Source organism: Corythoichthys intestinalis, chromosome 19, assembly GCF_030265065.1.
Source record: "Corythoichthys intestinalis isolate RoL2023-P3 chromosome 19, ASM3026506v1, whole genome shotgun sequence".
NCBI lineage: Eukaryota > Metazoa > Chordata > Actinopteri > Syngnathiformes > Syngnathidae > Corythoichthys > Corythoichthys intestinalis.
In genome coordinates, this window is record NC_080413.1 from 23,604,709 (window position 1) to 23,624,549 (window position 19,841).

At 38.6% G+C, this 19,841-nt stretch overlaps 1 protein-coding gene across 1 annotated transcript in view; it reads right to left on the bottom strand.

Annotated features, from left to right (window-relative positions):
- The window catches only part of nrbp1 (nuclear receptor binding protein 1), a 30,209-nt gene extending 16,675 nt beyond the window's left edge, over positions 1-13,534 (bottom strand). The window contains exons 1-5 of the mRNA XM_057823147.1: positions 13,025-13,534; positions 12,551-12,807; positions 4,491-4,613; positions 2,526-2,627; positions 2,351-2,440 (exon numbers count right to left, since the gene is read on the bottom strand). Of these exons, the coding sequence (XP_057679130.1) occupies positions 2,351-2,440; positions 2,526-2,627; positions 4,491-4,613; positions 12,551-12,784 (549 nt within the window). The 5' untranslated portion in view covers positions 12,785-12,807; positions 13,025-13,534. The remainder of the gene's footprint in view (positions 1-2,350; positions 2,441-2,525; positions 2,628-4,490; positions 4,614-12,550; positions 12,808-13,024) is intronic.
- Between the last annotated feature and the right edge of the window lie 6,307 nt (positions 13,535-19,841).

Below are 19,841 nucleotides of genomic sequence, written 5' to 3' on the forward strand. Positions count from 1 at the left end.
TTTTTGGGTCACGAAGACAGGCGATATCATAGGCACTATCAATCTCGTGAAAGAGGACATTGCCTCACTCAAAAGATGTATTTTCTTCTTCGCATTTTGTTCTATTATCTACTTCATCAAAGGTATTAACAGTTAGCTTAGGTATATGGAATGATTCAAATAAATGTTTGGCTGTTGTTTTAATTAGAGCCGTCCCGACTGGTCAAAATTTTCAATGCCGTAAATGTGTCGACGAGCACAACATCCCGTTGATGGTTAAAAGCAAGTTAAAATAACATATATATAGATGCGTGGAAAGTTGAGATTGGTGGAGACTCGGGATGCAAACGGGGAAAGCGGCACAAAGCCCAAAAAGCAGACTAGAGGGCAAGAGCATAGATTTATTTTAGGGCTGTCAAACGATTAAAATTTTTAATCGGGTTAATTACAGCTTAAAAATTAATTAATCGTAATTAATCTCAATTAATCGCAATTCAAACCATCTATAAAATATGCCATATTTTTCTGTAAATTATTGTTGGAATGGAAAGATAAGACACAAGATGGATAAATACATTCAACATACGGTACATAAGGACTGTATTTGTTTATTATAACAATAAATCAACAAGATGGCATTAACATTATTAACATTCTGTTAAAGCGATCCATGGATAGAAAGACTTGTAGTTCTTAAAAGATTAATGTTAGTACAAGTTATAGAAATTTTATATTAAAACCCCTCTTAATGTTTTCGTTTTAATAAAATTTGTAAAAATTTCAATCAAAAAATAAACTAGTAGCCCGCCATTGTTGATGTCAATAATTACTTACACAATGCTCATGGGTGCTGAAGCCTATAAAATCAGTCGCACCCAAGCGCCAGCAGAGGGCGGCAAAACTCCATAAAACAATTAACATGTGGGCATTTCACTGTACTGTCATTTAAATCTGTCTGAGTTGGGCATGTGCGTTAATTGCATCAAATATTTTAGCGTGATTAATTTAAAAAATTAATTACCGCCCGTTAACGCTATAATTTTGACAGCCCTAATTTATTTTCACAAAAAAAATAAAAAAAATAAATAAAAAAATAAAATTAAAAAAAAAAAAAAAGGAGGATGTCACTGTCATGCGCAGTCTCTGCAATGTCGAGTTTGCATACCACGGCAGCATGTCGACCATGAATGAACACCTGAAGCGCCGTCATCCAGGTATAATTTTGGAAGAGGACAGAAGACAACAAGCTGGCGGATCGTAAGTCCATATAAAACACATTTGTTATTGAAGGTCCCTTTATGTGGGTCGTACGAAAGAGTATTAGGGGATAATGCTGGGCTAATATAGCTGAATAAGCAGCTACGTACTTTACCTAGCGCGTTGCCGCCTTCTTTAAAGTCAACAATATTGAAAGCATGTTGTGTTTTAGAATCGATTTTACAAATAAGGAAATTGTTACTATTTCGCTTCATCTACATCAAATTATAATCAATAGAAGAATCTATACTAATGCTTCGTCGTAGCTCCCAGCTAAGGTACATCTATGTAAAGTGCGTAGCGGCTCACAGCTACATTACCCCTACATAATAATACGACTTTTTTCTCGTAGCAATAGTACGACTTCAATCTCGTTGTTTTTTAAAATGTATTTATTTGGCCCTAATACTCCGTCGTAGTGCCATATCAACGTGCATCAATACGTTTTTTCATATATTTCAGTCATACGTGACATTTATTTATCTACTCTGCTGGTGCTCACTCTTAGAAAAAGAGAAAATTGTTTTGAATCCTGTTGGAAAACTGAAGTCGCAGTGTTTTGAATCTGTTTACATTCCATTCTTTTGCACTAGTTAATGCCACCAGTATTTGACCTCATTGTTTGTGAATTATTATTGTTATTCATGTGTTTATTTATACTTTAATAAAGAATTTAGTGTTCGAAAATGTTTTTGTGAATTAATAATTATCAACAAAAATTTAACTGAGAGATTAAAAAAAAAGTTGTTAAAAAATTATTACACTAGTGGACAAATCATTAAATCGGGGGGAAAATAACTGTTTGGGACAGTCCCAATTTTAATACGGTTTTAATGCGGTTTGTGCTTGGAACAGATTGAGGCATTTACATGTAAAAAGCGTCTCTAGTTACGAAATTTTCGGTTTATGAGACTACTTCCAGAACCAGTTAATACTGTAAGTAGAAGCACCACTGAACGTCACACAAATCTTACTAAAACACATTCACTGCTATTCACCGCTATAGATGGTGACAGACATCCATCCCATTTTGACAACAATGAGTTGGACATCTATCGCCATCAACAGTACTCAAACATGATCATCCACTGACAGATAATGTTATCTTCCACACCTTTTCATTCATGGTCTTATGGTTCTTCTTGGTCTTTTTCAGAAACTGTTTGAGACTCCCCGAAGACATGTACTCAGTGATGAAAATGACCTGGGCAGGAAAAGGTTAACAAGCGAACGAGTCAAAATCACCATCGTAACACAAGCCCCGTGTTATGCGAGCGCTGTCCACCTACCCGGGCTCTGTTCTCCTTGACGTCAGCCCAGTACTTGTGGAACTTGACTATGTTCAAGTGCTCCAACTGGATCAAATTGTCAAACACCGCCTTGACCTTTTCCTGTGGAGAACAATGGGAGTTCAGCATTAAACAAAGGCTTTTGTGTGAATGCCAGGCAACAAGTACCTAACACTAAACGCTGAAAAAAAATGGGGCTAATTACTCAAGCAAAACTGTGTATATTTACTTAGAAAACAGTTAAAGATTAGACTGAGCACTTGACACTCCCATTTTAAATTTTCTGTTCACCTGCAGGAGATTCAGTTGATATAAATGTCTCAGACACATGTTGAAAAGTCACATCCACTCACCTTATCTTACTTTGCTCTACACCCTCTTTAAATATGTGCAACTCAATAGGAACAGTATGTCCTCTGTTTTTTGTGCTGCAGGCAACAGGTCTGACCACTTGTTTTAAGCAGCTTAAAACTAGTATATTACTGAAAGCCTTCAGTTTGTTGGTAATGAAGTCATGGTACGGAACAGCACAGGCTGTGCCAAAAGACACCCCACAGCTAAAGAGAGAAATGTCTTTAGAAACCACAAGTTGATACCAAAGTTACGTAACTGCGCTAAACTGAGAATGATTTTAAGTACATAAAGAGCGGAGCAATTTTATTTGGGGAATCATAAGAGTATGTTGCAATCCATGCAATATTTTTCTAACAATATTACAATTCGGCAGTAAAAAACTACAAAGAACATTACCGTAATGGGTTCTGTTCCTACGACAGCAACACGAAAAATGCCATTTCATTGGTTGGTAATATGAAATGGCATTTTTAACATGGCATTGCTAACTAAAGTAGCAAACTTTATATTTCCGTATATAAATGTGTGATGACGACTAGAGGTCGACCGATATGGAATTTTCAAATGCGGATGCCAATGTCTAAAAAACAATTTCAGACGATTTTGTTAGAAGATATACTTTTTTTTTTTTTAAAGCCTGTTGATTATAAAGGTAATTTCTTTTAAATTGCTTCAACAGCCTCAACTTTACAATGATGACCTGAGACCGACCAGGACGTCACAACGAGATGTTAACAAGTGAGAATGAGAGTTTAAGAGGATGCTCGCTATGGTAAAGCTAAAAGCTAATGCTAACGCAAATGCTACGCTAACACTACAAGCTCAATTTAGAGTTTAAGGATCACCCACTAAACACCTTAAAAGGCTAAAGCAACATTGCATATTCTCTCATGCAAGATAACAAAAAAAATCTTAATAGCAATATTTACAAAACAGGCAAACCCGAAGCCTCCTGTGACAGCCTGCCTTGACGCTTCTGCAGGGTCCTTCCGGGGTCCTACCATCAGTCAGTGGCGGCCACAGTTGCCAACACAGATGCCTAATCAAAATCCATTTTTATCGGCTTAATTTTTTTTTTTTTTGTGGAATGGCGGCTGCCTGATGTTGCAAAAAAAAAAAAAAACATATATCGCCTGGTCGATATATCAGTCGACCTTTAATGACGACTATTTTTGACCAAGAATATAAAACATTCTGCTTTGTACCAGAGTTGACAGACAAGGCTCGCAGCCTCTAACATTATTTTATGAGGCCTGCCAAACTAGCCATAACAGTCACAACTGCAGGGGCAATTATGTAATATGATGGGGGCAGTTGTTTGGGAATCCACAAAGAGCTTATTAGGTAAAAGACAAGTCCAACACTCTTGGTAAATATATATATATATGGAGCCAAAGCAATAACAAATGCCATCGGAGCAGAACTTTTCAGCAGTAAGCTATAATCAATTTTAGTATTTTGAAGTGTTGAGAACAACTATAGATGTTTCTTTTCAATGTCAAACACCCAGAATATCACCCACCATAAACGGGCTCACTGTCCTTTGGAAAAAATTGTTTAGATACCACAGTGCAATAGACAGTTTGCAAACTCTGGACAATATCAACCAACCTCTTGTAACTTGAAGTTTTTCCTTTCTGAGAACATGACTTCATTCCACACCACCTCAACTCCCTCCTCTGTGTCCATGGCTAAGTAGGCGTTATCGATGCCGGGTACATTTCGTTGATTCACCTTCAGGGAGGAAAATAAAAACCTTGTTTTCACTGTAATGCAATGGTTAGGAAGTAACTAAGTACAAATACTTTATTACTCTACTTATGTAGGTTAAGTAGCATGTTTTACCGACAACCTTTTACTTTTATAATTATACCCTTATAAGCGTATACAAGGTAAGTACGCAATAAGCGAAAATAATTTCATCGGCATTTTGTTGAAATAGGATAATTACCCCCCCCAACCCTACGCACAAAAGAATGATATCATATTGAATTTACAATACAACTTTTTTCCCTAAGTACATTACATATCTGTAGATTTTACAATTACATTATTTATAATATATAATTTATTATTTATTTGCAATTAGTTAACTAAATTCAAGTGTCTGGTTTTTACATACAGACTGAGTTTTCAGGGTTGGATGAATCAATGTAATCAATGATTGCATTAAAATTTATTTCCAGTGTTTACTTAATTTAGCTACTTCTTTAACTTTTTAATGTCAACTGTTTGTGTTGCATGTATGTGATGCTTGACTTTGTTCCTAAATGTTAGTACCAGAGGTTGCGCTAGACTTTTTCGTTGTCTGTCATTTTGACTGACAGTGTCATAAAAATCCGGTCAATCTATTTTTACCTATCACTTAAATTTTTAAAATGTTAATAATGACATATTCAATAGTATTTAGTGTTCATTCATCTTTAATTAATATTCTGTCCGAACAAGCTTAACAGAGAATCCACACCGCGCCATCACACATCAAGCAGCTGTGCGTTATTAGCGCCTAGCTTGCCTTGAACACGGCTTTTTAGGAAGGGTCGGACTTGACAAGTCATTAAAAAAAAAAAAAAAAAGGTTTGAGGATAAGCCTGAGAATGATCGGTTTTCTCTCTGCTCCATATAAGCAATATTTCAAGATTGCTTACACGGCCGAGAGTCGGGGCAAACTACTCCTAAGTGTGTGTGACATGCACGAACAGTGCGTGCATGCTATCGATCCATATACTTTGAATATAAACCTGTACAGGGATTATTTATGCCTGTTATTTGTGTCCTCTTTTTAATAAGCAAAATATGATATCCTTGGAATGACGGATGACAGCCAGCATGTGTGATTGTATGGTCATTTGTTTTGATGCTCAGCGCATGTCGGACTGCGAATTAGTGCGCAGATATGACAAAAAATCGGATTCGTGCATTAAGACCTGTAGTATGAACGTAGCCATAGGCTTGTTGCTGTTAAAAAGAGTACACAAATAACAGGCATATATAATCCCCGTTTAGTCTTATATTCAAAGTATATGGATCGATAGCATGCACGCACTGTTCGTGCATGTCACACACACATACAGGCAGTTTGCCCCGACTCTCGGCCGTGTAAGCAATGTTGAAATATTGCTTATATGGAGCAGAGAGAACACCGATCATTCTCAGGCTTATCCTCAAACCTATTTTTATTTTTTTATGACTGTTGTCAAGTCCGACCCTTCCTAAAAAGCCGTGTTCAAGGCAAGCTAGGCGCTAATAACGCACTGCTGCATCGCTACCGTAACGTCTCTCGCTTTTTGATGACGTAATTGCTGCATTAAATCCGATTTGCGGGACTGGACAGTACAGACCGCCGCGACAGTCTGGGAAAATGTGGCCCAGATCGGATTTAGACCACATACGAAACTGACCCAGATCGGATTTGAAATGGTCCTGTTCTATGCGACTTGTCACGTTCAAACCGTCAAGTTAATGCCTCACTCGAGTCGGAAAAACACGAAAAAATCGGATTCGTGCATTAAGACCTGTAGTATGAACGTAGCCTTAGTTCGGACGCTCAGTTGCCTTGACATTTTTCCGAGTAAGGCCAACGGCGTCATGCATCAAGAGAGACAATAGCTAATTAATATGCTCACTCGCCACCCTGTGGTCTGGGGTGTGAATTGCAACCTGTCAAAATGACGGATGGACTTCAGTTTTTTCCGTCACCGTTTTAAAAAACCGGTCAACGACGGAAAATATTCGGTTAACGCGACTCCTGGTTAGTACATAAGTTTTTTTTTTTTTTTAAATATTATATACATGGCGGAAAACACTCAGGTGACTTGAAGTTCCGCTCTGAGACCCCCAATTTAGCCAACTTTCAAAATTGTCCGATATGCATGTGTGATACATCATTGGAATCATTGGAAAGCTTAAAATCTCAATTTTCTGGGTGAAGAAAAAATTTGAGCAGGAAGGCATTTAAAAAAAAAAAAAAATTTTTTTAAACAGCAAAACCCTATCTGAAGGTGAGAGCACGCGGGAACAGAATTAGAGACGCCATGACTTTAACGAGATATTATCGCATACTTATCATGTTCTGATCCAAAAACTCCACGTTTTATGTATCACTGAGTGTCAAAACACAGCTATGAATGGCCATAGCTGGATTTTGGGGGGGGTTTATATGTGAAACATGGTAATATAACAAGGGTCGCGATGCAGAAATCGCAGACGTCAAGGAGTGGTCGAGATTTTCTTTTTCATATGTTTTGCCTTTTAAACGTTTTTTTCAATTTTTTTTTTGTTTTTTTGTTATTTCTCATCTAAAATATCGGAGAAAATGCGACAGTAACAAAAAAATTTCAATTAAGCGATAGTTATTAGGTAGATATCCGTGGCTTTTTTACAGACGCCATTTTTTTCATCGTGACATAATGTTTAAGTTTGAAATATGTGAGTGAATAATTTTTTAAAGTCGTTTTTTTTTTTTTAAAACGAAATACAGACACCAATTAATGATTCTAAGCTAAAAACGACAGACATTTTGAATAATAAATATAATTAATTACCTTTGTTTTATGGCTGGGTTAAAACAAAAGCGGTTGCGCGACGTTTGTAAACGGGAGTTTTCAGGGTAAAACGGACAAATTAAAAATAGTTCAGGGGCTTCATGCGCCATGAATCTGCTATGGCAGCATATAGACATATTGTTCTATCAAACACAACAGTTGTTTTAGCTTAAAATACAGCAGTTTCTTTTAAAAAGGAGTGCAAGAGCAGAAACTGCTTTTTCAGTCTTGTCTGTGTTTTCTGCCATATATATATATATATATATGTATATATATATATATATATATATATATATATATGTGTACTATTTTACTTATTAATAGGCCCAGTAGTACCTCTACTTACGAACGACTCTACATACAGAATTTTCAGGTTAAGACATGCCTCAATGGGAAAATATTCCCTCTTGTTACGAAGGAAATTTCAGGATACGAAACCTTCCACAGATTACGAATGTAACATACTAATAGCTGCGCTGCCATTGGCTATTGCCTAACATTCCTGGCATCGAATTGGCTAAGAAGGACCTCTACTGACAAGGGCGCTGCTTTGAACTTGCCAGAGAAGCTTCAGAATACTACCTTTCAAAGGCGCAGATTTGTTAAACTTTTTAAATATTGGCTGTAGTATGGTATGGCAACACATTGTGTTGTGTGCTGTTCTTAGCAGCACAAGTAGATTTCAGATGACTCACTCAATGAAGCATTTAATGAAGACTGATATTTTTGGGGAAAAGCCATGTCTTATAAGTATCTCTTTCCAATGCTAAATCTGAATAAATATATTGAACACACCAAAAAAAATGTAAATGAGGGGCCTTTTACATGGTGACTCTCCGAGAAGACGAATAATTTCATGTTTGCATCTATATAGTTCCGTCTCCATTCAAACAATGTCGCAATTCCTTTAGGTTAGGTGACATCAATAATCGATTTATAACCGAATCAGAGCCTCTGAATCGTAATCAAATCGTTAGGTACCCAAACAGGGGCGTTAACGGGGGGGCATGGGGTGGGCGGTGCCCACCCACGGACACACTCTGCCCACCCAAAGAAAACTGGATGTAGTACTAACCGCAGTCTGGGCACCACGTATGGTATCCCATTCATATACAGTAGTACTGGTGTGTTTTAACTTTGATAAGTTTTAACCTATGCGTTATTACCTCCTCTTTCACCCAAAAATTAAAAAAAATAAATAAATTGGACAAAAAATTGGGGGGGGGGGGGGGGGGGGGATGAAATGTTGGTTTTGTTCCTAGGGGGCGCTACACACATGTACGCATATTTTGATTTCTTTTTTCTTTTTTTTTTTTTTAAACATTTTATCAAAGTTTTTACCAGTGTTCACCTGGCTGTTGAGTTTGTGGAATTTTGAAGCATTCTGAGGGGGTCAAAGTAGGACTCAAAGTTTCGGCGGGACAAAGAATGACTGCTAGGGTGCGCTACATAATATATTTGGAATTTGTCTTTACACGGTATCAAAGATTGCACCCGTCTTGACCTGCCTGCCGATTTTGGTTCATTTTGAAGCATTCTAAGGGGGTCAAATTGAGCTCAAAGGGGCTGGGGGCTATAAAAATAATAATAAAACCGAGGAACCACAATAGGTTACCTAAAAAAAACATTTGTCACCTGCATCTCCATACTTTTCAGTTATGGATGTGTTCTAAGTCAAATAAAATCAAATCAACTTTTATTTGTTTAGACCAAATCACAACAAGTTATCTCAAGGAGAAAACAAAACATGTTTTAAGGTGCAGTAGCCCTACGCTGGATTTCAACCTACTTGAGCATTGTAGCTTTTGTTTTGCCCCCCAGGGAAGATCAATGCCCACCCACACCTGGCATCCTGGTAACACCACTGGACCCAAAGATTCCCACCTCTAGTGTTTATACTTCTATTTGAATGCTACTTCACTGTTATTGCGGAGAAATGACTTCTAGGTGGTTGTAATTAGGGGTGTGACAAAATATCGAAATGGTCATATATCTTGATACTTTGTATTCTAAAAGGTTATCGATATACTCCTGCCAAGAATCGAAATATTGTTTTGAAAAGGTGTCAATGTTTAAAATGTTAATAAAAAAAAATTTTTTTTTTTAAAAGGGAACCAACAAGTTGCTACCAAAATCTTCCACCATAATATCAGTTAACTCTGCCGTTTACATGGTGAATCTCCGAGAGTACGAAAAATGTCAAATTTGCATTTGCATTTGCGTCTCCATTTGAACAATGTCGCGATTCCGCATGAAAACGATGTAGTATTCATGCCAGGCCCTAGGGGGCAGTGCAGATTTACTGGGCGACAGAGAATGATGCACTTTGACCCCACAAAGCTCCCTCAGTACGGAAAAAAATATGCCCGCCCACTCGCAGCAATGTCATTTTTCTTTTGTTCAAAAAGGCACAAAAATTGAAACGTTCAACATATTTAAAAATATTATTAAAACAGTAAATTAAAGCCGACATTCCGCCATATTTGCTGTTTTTTAGTAGCACCGCTGCGCACGGCCAATGTGACATGTACAAGTGCTGACGTTAACGACACGGTCTCGCGCCGCAGGAGCCTCTATATGCATGCCGAAGAAGCCCCCCTCAACCCCCCGCAATCGGATTCTTCCACTTTGGAGGCAGGATTCAGAATTTTTCGTCTTTGCCTTCCGTCTTCACCGACACCATACGCATGCGAGGCGAGTCCGCAACTCAGTCATTGCGTCTTTGTGTCGCAGAGTCGCCATGTAAACTGCCCCTAAGGCAACATTGACGGTGCTTGACGCCCAATCCATTTAGACTGGAAACATTTGTTCATTCGAAACCAGAGGATTCACAGTCATTCTGTCTGATTTTCAGGGCATTTACAGGTCATTTCCTGTTGAGTTTGAGTCACTGCCTATTCATTTGGGTGATTCCCAGGTCACTTCCTGTTCTGTAACGCAAAATAAACAGGAAGTGACCCATAAAATACCCCCAAATCAACAGGAAGTTACTGAAAATCAACAGTTAAATGACCTTAAATGGCCCAAAAATACCTCATCGCCTGGCATTGGCTGTCACTGACGGCTATCGACGTTCAATCCGTTTGAAGTGGGAGGGATGGCAGCGAATGAACACCTGCCCAATTCAAATGGATTGGATGTCTACTAGTGTTAAACTCATTCCAATTCACAGCAGAAGCTTGTTTTTATGTTTATTAGTAGAGGGGTGCGAAATTTCCGATTCTTAGATTATTCGCGATTCGGCTGTGGAAGATTCGAGAACGGTTCACAAACATCCAAATTCCGATTATTGAAATATGTCAAGTAAAGCCGCGCGGTCTTTGGGACGCAATGAGGAACGGAGCGAGAGTAGCTAAACATCATGCTTGTCATTACCCGGCCCCTCGGGTAATGCCAATGCTCAACTCACGGCTCTAGCTCAACTCATGCGGCGAGATAAAAAAAAAACAACAACAACATACCTGGCTGCTGCCAACAGCTGCTACAAAGTACGTCCACATAATGTTACGGTTGATATCATATTTATATAGGACTAGATGCAATATAGACTCGGTGGCGTTAGCAGCACATGTGCGGAAAGCTAGATGCGGGCGTTAGTAAACGGCCGCCATCTTAAAGCAATAGACTTCCCTGCAAGGCTGTTGTAGCGAACCTTCCAAGCGAACCTAATTAACTTTTTATCTAAAATACTCCTAAATCGGTAAAATATTGACTTGAATCCATCTTTAAAATAGTTTTAACACTATCACATGTCGAAAGTAGACAAAAGGGAAATTATGGAATAACGGGAGCAATTTTAACAACTTTAACGGTTGATTCACAACATTAAATTAATTGAATGTAGTTTAAAGCTACTGATACAGAATGGGGATTTGAGTACAGTGGTACCTCTACATACGAAGTTAATCCGTTCCAGGAGCTTGTTTGTAAGTCGAAATGGTCGTATGTCGAGCAGGATTTTCCCATAGGAATACATTATAATTCCATTAATTCGTTCCACAGCCCAAAAATCTGCACTAAATCCTTAAAAAATACTGCTGGTACTATTACAAATGGCAATTACATATAGCAAAACAAATAAATAATAACTAAAAATCGGATTAATAATATAATAATAATAATAATAATTCCTGTAATAGTGTAACGAAACGGGTTCTAATAAGGCGGACGTTTTTTTCTGTACCTGAAGGCACCGCGGCGCTGACGTGACAAAGAGGGAGGGGAGCGGGTGAAAGTTTACTTTCGCTTTCAATGCTTTCTTGAGAACATCGTCAATTGCGGCAGACAGCAGGCGTTTTGTGTTGAATAAGTTGTGAAAGAAATGATGAAAATGTGGCGAAGCTGGCAATTTCTCTGGAGATGTTACCACAATAAGAATTGTCAGCTTAACTTATAAAGACTGGCGAACGATGGTCGGAGGAGGAAAGTGGAGATGTATTGTTGAGCCATTTCACGGATGGCCACCCTACGCTCATATTTTTCTGTCATTTGCATCTTCATTTAGAAGGTAAGCTTCAACTTTTTCCTTGTTTCACCACCTGTACCAACCTTTTCTGAAACGTGTTGATTTGTCACACAAGAAAATCCGCCGTGCATTCGTTTGCGGTGCTGCCATTGTCGTCGTATTTCGAGCATGTCGTCGGATGTAGAAACAAATGGCGAGTCAAATTTTACGTCGGATGTCGAAAAGTTCGTGTGTCGAAGCGATCGTATGTAGAGGTACCACTGTATATTATTTATTGTTTTTAACTGTTAACTTGATAATGAAATAGTCGTTTATTTAAGCCTGCCCGTTTTTTGTTTTTTTATACAGTTTTTGTAACTAATGTACAAAACATTAAAAGTAGCTAATAGCGGGGGGGGGGGGGGGGGGGTCATCAATAATTGATTAATAATCGAATCGTAGCCTCTGAATCGTAATCATAATCGAATCGTTAGGTGCCCAAAGATTCCCACCTCTATTTATTAGTTGTTTGTAGAATATCCTAGAATGATTTCCTGACCAATGTTATGTGTCGCCATATCTTCATTACCGTGAGCAAATCGTATCGTATCGTGAGGTAACAAGAGGTTCCCACTCCTAGTTGTAATACAGTATATGTAATGTGACTGTAGTCTTGTAATAACCTCTTCTCGGCGCTTCTGCCAGCGTCCACACGGACTCTCCTCCAAGATCTCCGACTCGTCCTCGCTTTCCTCTTCCTCGTCTTCCGTGGCGGCCGCGACGGGGGGCTGGCTGACCACGGACACGGGGGGAGAAACCGACGACACGCCTTGAACCGCGGCCGCAGCGGCCATCGGCTCGGGCTTGGCTTCCTGGACCGTGTCCGGGGCCTGCTTGCTCTCGGAGCCCTCAGACATGTTTGCTGGTCACGCCGAGCAGCCTGTCGGACAACAGCGACAGGCCTATTACTTAGCAATTATTCGCACGCATTGTTATCCTATTTCAACGTTCGCGTTAACAACAATCATGCACGGGGGAGGATAGCAGAAAGCAGCCGGGGCTTTACAATAAAATGCTACACTAGCGCCATAGATGAAAGGCCACAACATAAAGAAAGAAAAAATACGCGTAGCCACACAACAACGTGAAATACATACGTGTTAAAGTAGGGAGCGTGACGGTGTCTGCTCCAGTTTTAACAGACTTTCTCCGCCAGTCCTGAGGTTTCTTAGCTTCGTAAAACGACAACCTTCTAGTTTCCTCGGCGGGGTTGCGGCTAGCTTCCTTAGCTAGAGAGCACCAGGAGTCGCCACCGCAAAAGCTCAGTAACAGGATACAATTTTCATAAGTCAATCGAAATGGTGATCGGAATAGCAAGCCAACGAACGTTCGTACTCGGAAGCAGCCAACCGCTCCTTGGGTTAACCTTGCTGCTACTCCCAAGATTATTCTGCCTTGACAATGTATACGATGAAAATGAACCACAGTTGACACAAATACATTACGACACAGCTACACGCATTTACTGACAGTTAACAGAGCAAAGTTTCATTGGAAAACCAAGAAAGATACGCAAATGATGGAATTAACATGGTATTTTCAAAATCTAATGTTCATACACTGCCAAACATGATGGCGACAAGTTCCAGATGCACACTGCACTACTCAAGCGACCGACGTCAGAGGAGTCGCTGGTTGCCAGATAGTGTATGCTGCATCCCCCTACCACGTGGCTCAAAAATGCTGAAATAAACTTATATAGTTTCGAAAGACTTTATATCCGTATATTTTTTCGACTTATTCACATGACATTTATCAATGATAATATGATTTACTTTCGAATATTCCGATATGTGGTTTAATTTGTCTCAAATTGAAATTTCCCAAACAGGCAGAATTCTTAAATAACTTGGCAACCTTAGATTGCCATCCTCCCATTTTATGTGTGAATGGGTTTTTTTCTACATAGATAACGCAAATATATATCGAGCTAGATGGGCTAAGCGCGCTGTGATTCAACTAGGACAGCCGTTATCACTTTCTGGCTATTTTGTGACAGTGCCATTCGATAAACATGACATAATAACAGTGGTGTTACCAGGATGCCAGGTGTGGGTGGGCATTAGTCTTACCTGGGAGGGGGGGGGGGGGGCAAAAAAAAAACAGCATGGACATGCAGGTGACAATGTTTTTTTAGGCAACCTATTGTGGTTCCTCGATTTTATTATTATTATTATAGTTATTCTTTGTTCCGCAGCCCCTTTGAGCGCATTGGCGCCACCAGGGAGTGACCAGGGGTGGCCACGGCCCCCCTTATAAATTTGTTGGCCACCCCACTGGCCACCCTGGTTGCCAGTATATCATTAGATTATTGTAGCATCAGTTATGCACTTCATCCCAAATGCAACGATATGAGTGTATGGTGCACATACGGTATAGCCTGGTTGCCTGGCATGGCCAGACTGTTCTCCCTGTATTTTTCAAACACTGAGAGAAAAGTCTGGGAACCATCCCATTAACGGCCTCTCGAGCAGGTACAAAATCAATCGACAAATCAGATTCGTTTATTTGCGTGACGTGTTCTTAACGAGCAACGTCACTCTTGCGCGTCAGAAGTCGTCTTCACAACAACACAGACGGTGAACAGGAGAGCCGAGAATATGTTCCAATCCACGGTAAAATCAGTTTTAAATTACCAAAAACACATCGACACGAGTCATTGACAACAGTCTGTCTCGCGCTAGCCATGTCGAATAAACTCCGCTCTCCTGGTATGTTTCCTTTCGCGCGCAAGTCCCTCGTCCTGCCCTCGTCGTTTTACTAACGTCAGGTCTGCCCGTCGCTGATTGGTCCACTCCCCTGTCTGTATGCTGTGGCTTGCTCCGCCCTGGAAATTGTATCAGCTGAATGGTAGCCAGACTCAATCGCTGGAACAGCGGTGAGTCTGGTGTACCAGGCAAATAGCCTGGTAATCTGTTGATCCCTGTTGGGAAGTATTTTTTTATGTTTTGTTCATTCAGTAATAATTATTTTTGTTTCACATTAACATTGTGTTGGGAAATATCCAGTTAAGATACTATTGCCTCTGTACTTGCTTTTATTTGTATCTGCAAACACCTGCTTTCCCCCAGTAATTATTTTGTTTTGTTAAATGTACACCTTATGCCCAATATATACATAACACAATAAAACAGAATTGTTGTGGAACTCAAAATGTTGACCGGACAGTTATGGACTATGCGAATTAAATCATCAGATATTACTCAATACACCAAAGTATTAGTAGCCGTGTCTTTAAGTTTTTCTGATAGTTTCCCCCTGACCTGAAATTATGGCTTTTAGTTTTGGTGTGCCACCCCAAAATTTTAAGTGGCCCCATCTGGCCACCCCCATGAAAAATTTCTGGAGGCGCCGCTGTTTGAGTGAAATTTGACCCCCTTAGAATGCTTCAAAATGCACCAAAATCGGCAGGCAGGTCAAGACAGGTGCAATCTTTGATACCGTGCGAAGACAAATTCCCCCTAGCAGTCATTTTTTGTCCCGCCGACGCTTTGAGCCCTACTTCGACCCCCTCAGAATGCTTTAAAACTCACTAAACTCAACAGCCAGGTGAACACTGGTGAAAACTTTGATAAAACGTAAAAAAAAAAAAAAATAATTAAATTTTTTTAAAAAAAAAAGAATCAAAATATGTGTAAATGTGTGTAGCGCCCCCTAGGAACAAAACCAACATTTTAAATTATTTATTTATTTATTTAAGGTGAAAGGAGGTAACAACGCAAAGGAAATAACTTAGAACACATCAGTACGCTATGAATGGGATACCATACGCTGTGCCCGTTTTCTTTGGGTGGGCAGAGCGTGTTCATGGGTGGGCACTGCCCACCCCTGCCCCCCCGGTAAGGCCCCTGCATAATAACATATACTTTGATATTATGGAATCACAGGAGTTCCAAAACAAAACGAATAAATAACTAAATAAATAAATAAATGAAAATATAAAGATATATTTTGCCATTGACTTTTCTTTTTTGTCATTGAAAATCACAAACGGAAAAAAATGACAATTTTGTCATTGACTTTTACTTGTTTTACGAAGAAAAAAGCCTCTTTTGCATAGAAAAAAAATTTGCCATTGTTTTTCCGTTTTTATTTTTCATTGACTAAAAGTCAATGACAGATTGCCATTGTTTTTTCCGTTTGTGGTTTTCAAAGAATAAAAGTAAACGTCAATGACAAAGTTGTCATTGTTTTTTCCGTTTGTGATTTTTAATGACAAAAAGGAAAAGTCAATGATAACATTCTTGTATATTTTCATTTATTTATTTATTAATTCATGTATTTCTATTTATTTTTATTTATTTTGTTTATTCATGTAATTATTAATTTATTAATTTATTTAGTTTAGTTTTGGCACTCCTGTGATTCCATATGAAATAGCTATAAATTGGTCAGTTTTCAACCGATTTTCAAATGGCTTGGCTTTTCATTGACGTCTGAAATATTGGAAATTAACTGATTGCTTAGAAATAATAACATAAATCAGTCTGAATCATTGACACAGTTTGTTGTAAAACAATCAACATTTCCTCAAGTTAAGAGTATTTTGATAGAGAAAATCACTGACCACCTGAGAACTCCACTGCTTTAAGATGGCCGCCAGTTACCAACACTGTCAATTACTGACTTTTCACATCTAGTTCTATTTAAATATGTGATATCTATGGATTTATTATGTGCCACCGTTTTCTCACAGAGGACACATAAAGTGCTTCAAAAGGGTCAAAATACAGATATAAATACGTTTCACATTTGATATCAAGAAATAAATAAAAGAGAAATGCAACACCATTATCTTAATAAGTTGGGTTTTGAAAAAAATGATAAAAACAAAAGAAAATAATTTTTGGGGGATGTGTAATAGTGCAATTAAAACGTAATTAAAAGGCAGTATTTGCAGAAAGTAGTTGCCTGATATGGTGCAGACATTTTATCATGCCATACTATTTTACCCAATCAAATGCGAGTTTCCCAGATTGCCCGCCCATCCTCCTGGTGTCCTTAATAGCCATTAGTGTCTCTTCTGTATTCAAAACTTATTCTCTCCATTATCAGGGAGCTAGATATTATCCATTTTTATACTTAAAGCAACCATCTTTCATATGAAGATCATTTACACAGGTGTTTTTGTTCTCTTTACTCACTTCACATTGAAATAAAACAGAAATAATTCCAAATCTGATTTTACTGGAATTCTTTGCCTAACTAAATGTGTTGTAATTGCTTAAATTAAGTGTATCAACAATTAAAAACAAAGTTATTGGCATATGTTTTTACAAAAATGTAAACCAAAACATACAATAAAGTTAGCTGGTTCCTGCTGCAACAATTATTGCTGTAGTCCATGTGATAGTTGTTGTTACTGTAGTTTATTTGGGATGAGGAAATCAACAAACAACAACACATTTCAAAATACATACAAAGCATGCATGTTTGTTTCATTTAAAATTTTAAAATTCTCTGTAGGACATAAATGTGACTGAGACAGATTGCTTGTCTATATGATAATCACCAAATGTTGGGCCAAATAAGTACAGTTCTCAGTATAATATGTATTGACTATTGAGACAAATGAAATAAATGGAAGCTCTCCAACAAGAGATTAAAAAAAAAAAAAGCATGAGTAGAGATGTATGAATTTCTGAATTTAAGGGAATTCATTGATAACTAGGCCTGCAAGCAGGACTGAACGGGCCCTCGCAGTTTAGTGTAACTCGGACGTCACGCAAACTCAGACGACACGCAGGTCAGGGTTGTGGCAGATTGTCCCCGTCTTGTAATCTCATGAGAACCTAACTTGCTCGAAACTCGTCTCAATTAAAGGGGGCGCCACTGAGCCTGTTTGTTACAGTTTTTCGTAATGTTGCAAGATTATAGAAATTTACGCAAAGCTGCATGTACGTGCCAAATTGGGTCAGGTTTCGTGCATGTGCAGGCCTCCAAATATAAACTGTACTATAACTCGATAAAAATTTCACATTCGATCCAAAATACCAGATTTCCTGTTAGATTTGGAATATGGGTGCAACAGACTTTTTGGAGCACTTATGCATAAGGTATCAACTCCCCAAATTTCATTGCTCTATGTTGGAAAAAACCTAATAAGAGAGGCCTTTTTTAAAACTCATTTCTGTCACCACTAGTTGGCGCTGTATGGTTGATGCAAATGACCTCTAATGAACCTGTCAGAGTATGACTCTCAACAAGCACGGGAAGTTTGGCGCAGATATGTTGTATATCTGCCGAGTTATGACTGTTCAAAATTTTGGGCAAGACAAAATGTTGACATTCATTTTCACTCTCCTGTTGGACCCTTCTGTTTCAACCAGACCTCAATATTTTTCATCAGGCACCTGAACACATGTCTTAAGGCTCCCCTGATGCAGGTTTGAGGTCAATAGATTTTTTCCCTTGGAAAAGGAGCCTGTCTCGTTAAAAAAAAGGCATTTCCTGTTCCCACTCGGGGGCGCTAGGCCTAATGGGTAATATTTCAATGCACTCGTGTTAGGGGTGGGATACCGCACATACATGACAGATATGAAAAAGATTGGACGTTGTGTCAAGGAGCTATTAGTCATTTACTGAATTTGTCATTTTGCCGAAAAAATGGTCGACTTTGGCACCACGCCCAGGTCAGACCCATTAATGAAAACGCACCATTTAAAAACTTAAGATCTCATATGTCTCCTGAACAGTCTCACCAATTTTGAAGATGATCCAACTAATTCCCTCGGCGAAAAGGTCTCAAATGTGCACCCTGTAAATCGATAAAAATTTCACATTCCATCCAAAATAACCAATTTCCTGTTGGGTTTGGAATATGGGTGCCAATGCTTTTTGGAGCAGTTTAGGACAAGGTATAGACTCCCCAAATTTCATCGCTCTACGCCTGCGGCCCTTGGTCAAAATTCATTCGGCCCCCAGCCTCTGTCATAATAATCATTACCATCTGGCCCGCATAGACTTAATATATTGGTCAGCAGTACTGCTACCAGCATATGAAGTAGCTTACACACTAAATGCTGCTCCTCATTTACCCACTAAAAGGCAGCAGCACTCTAAGCAACATTACCCCGTGTGACCTTTTACTCCCAATTTTCTAAAATGGCGGCAAACGACAAAAACTGTTGACTACGACGGCCGACGCTTCAGGGATAGGTGGAAATTGGACTATTTCTTCACTAAAATACGCAACAGCTGTGTCTGCCTCATTTGCAAAGAGACAGTGCGCTGTTTTTAAATAGTTCAATGTTAGGCAATATTATCAGAGGCGATATTACCAAACAAGACACGCTGACATGTACGAAAAGATTACAAGGAAGGAGCGAGAAATTGAAGCAACTTGAAGCTAGTTAAATTTTACAGCAGCATTATTACATTACATATAACAGCAGTATTTCGCAAGAGCCTGAGAGTCGAAAGAGAACGCCACAATGGCTAGTTGCGAGATTGTTGAAATTATTAATTTAAAAAATTAGGGCTGCAGCTATTGATTATTTTAGTAGTCGATTAATCGATGAACTAGTTAGTTCGAATAATCGAGTAATCGGATAAGGAACATGAACAATTAAAATACCTGAGCTGAGCCTCAAACGGTATAAAAAATAAATAAGGACTGACAAAAGAACAATGGCTAACTTACATAGCAAATGTCTGCTAGCTTAAATGCTATAAAACATTAACGCTTTTTTTTTTTTTTTTTTACAATGCTCTTGACAAATGTTTCAGACACATATTCCCACAAAAAAAAAAAAAAACTGCTAAATAAACCAATAAACTAAATTACGAATGCATTTAAAAAAAAAAAAAAAAAAAAGCTCAAACAAAAACTTGGCTTATGTTAGTTTTAACATGGAGCAGCTGGATTCAGCCATGTGAAATGAGTCAGACTAGAGAGAAGTGTATCACTTTAAT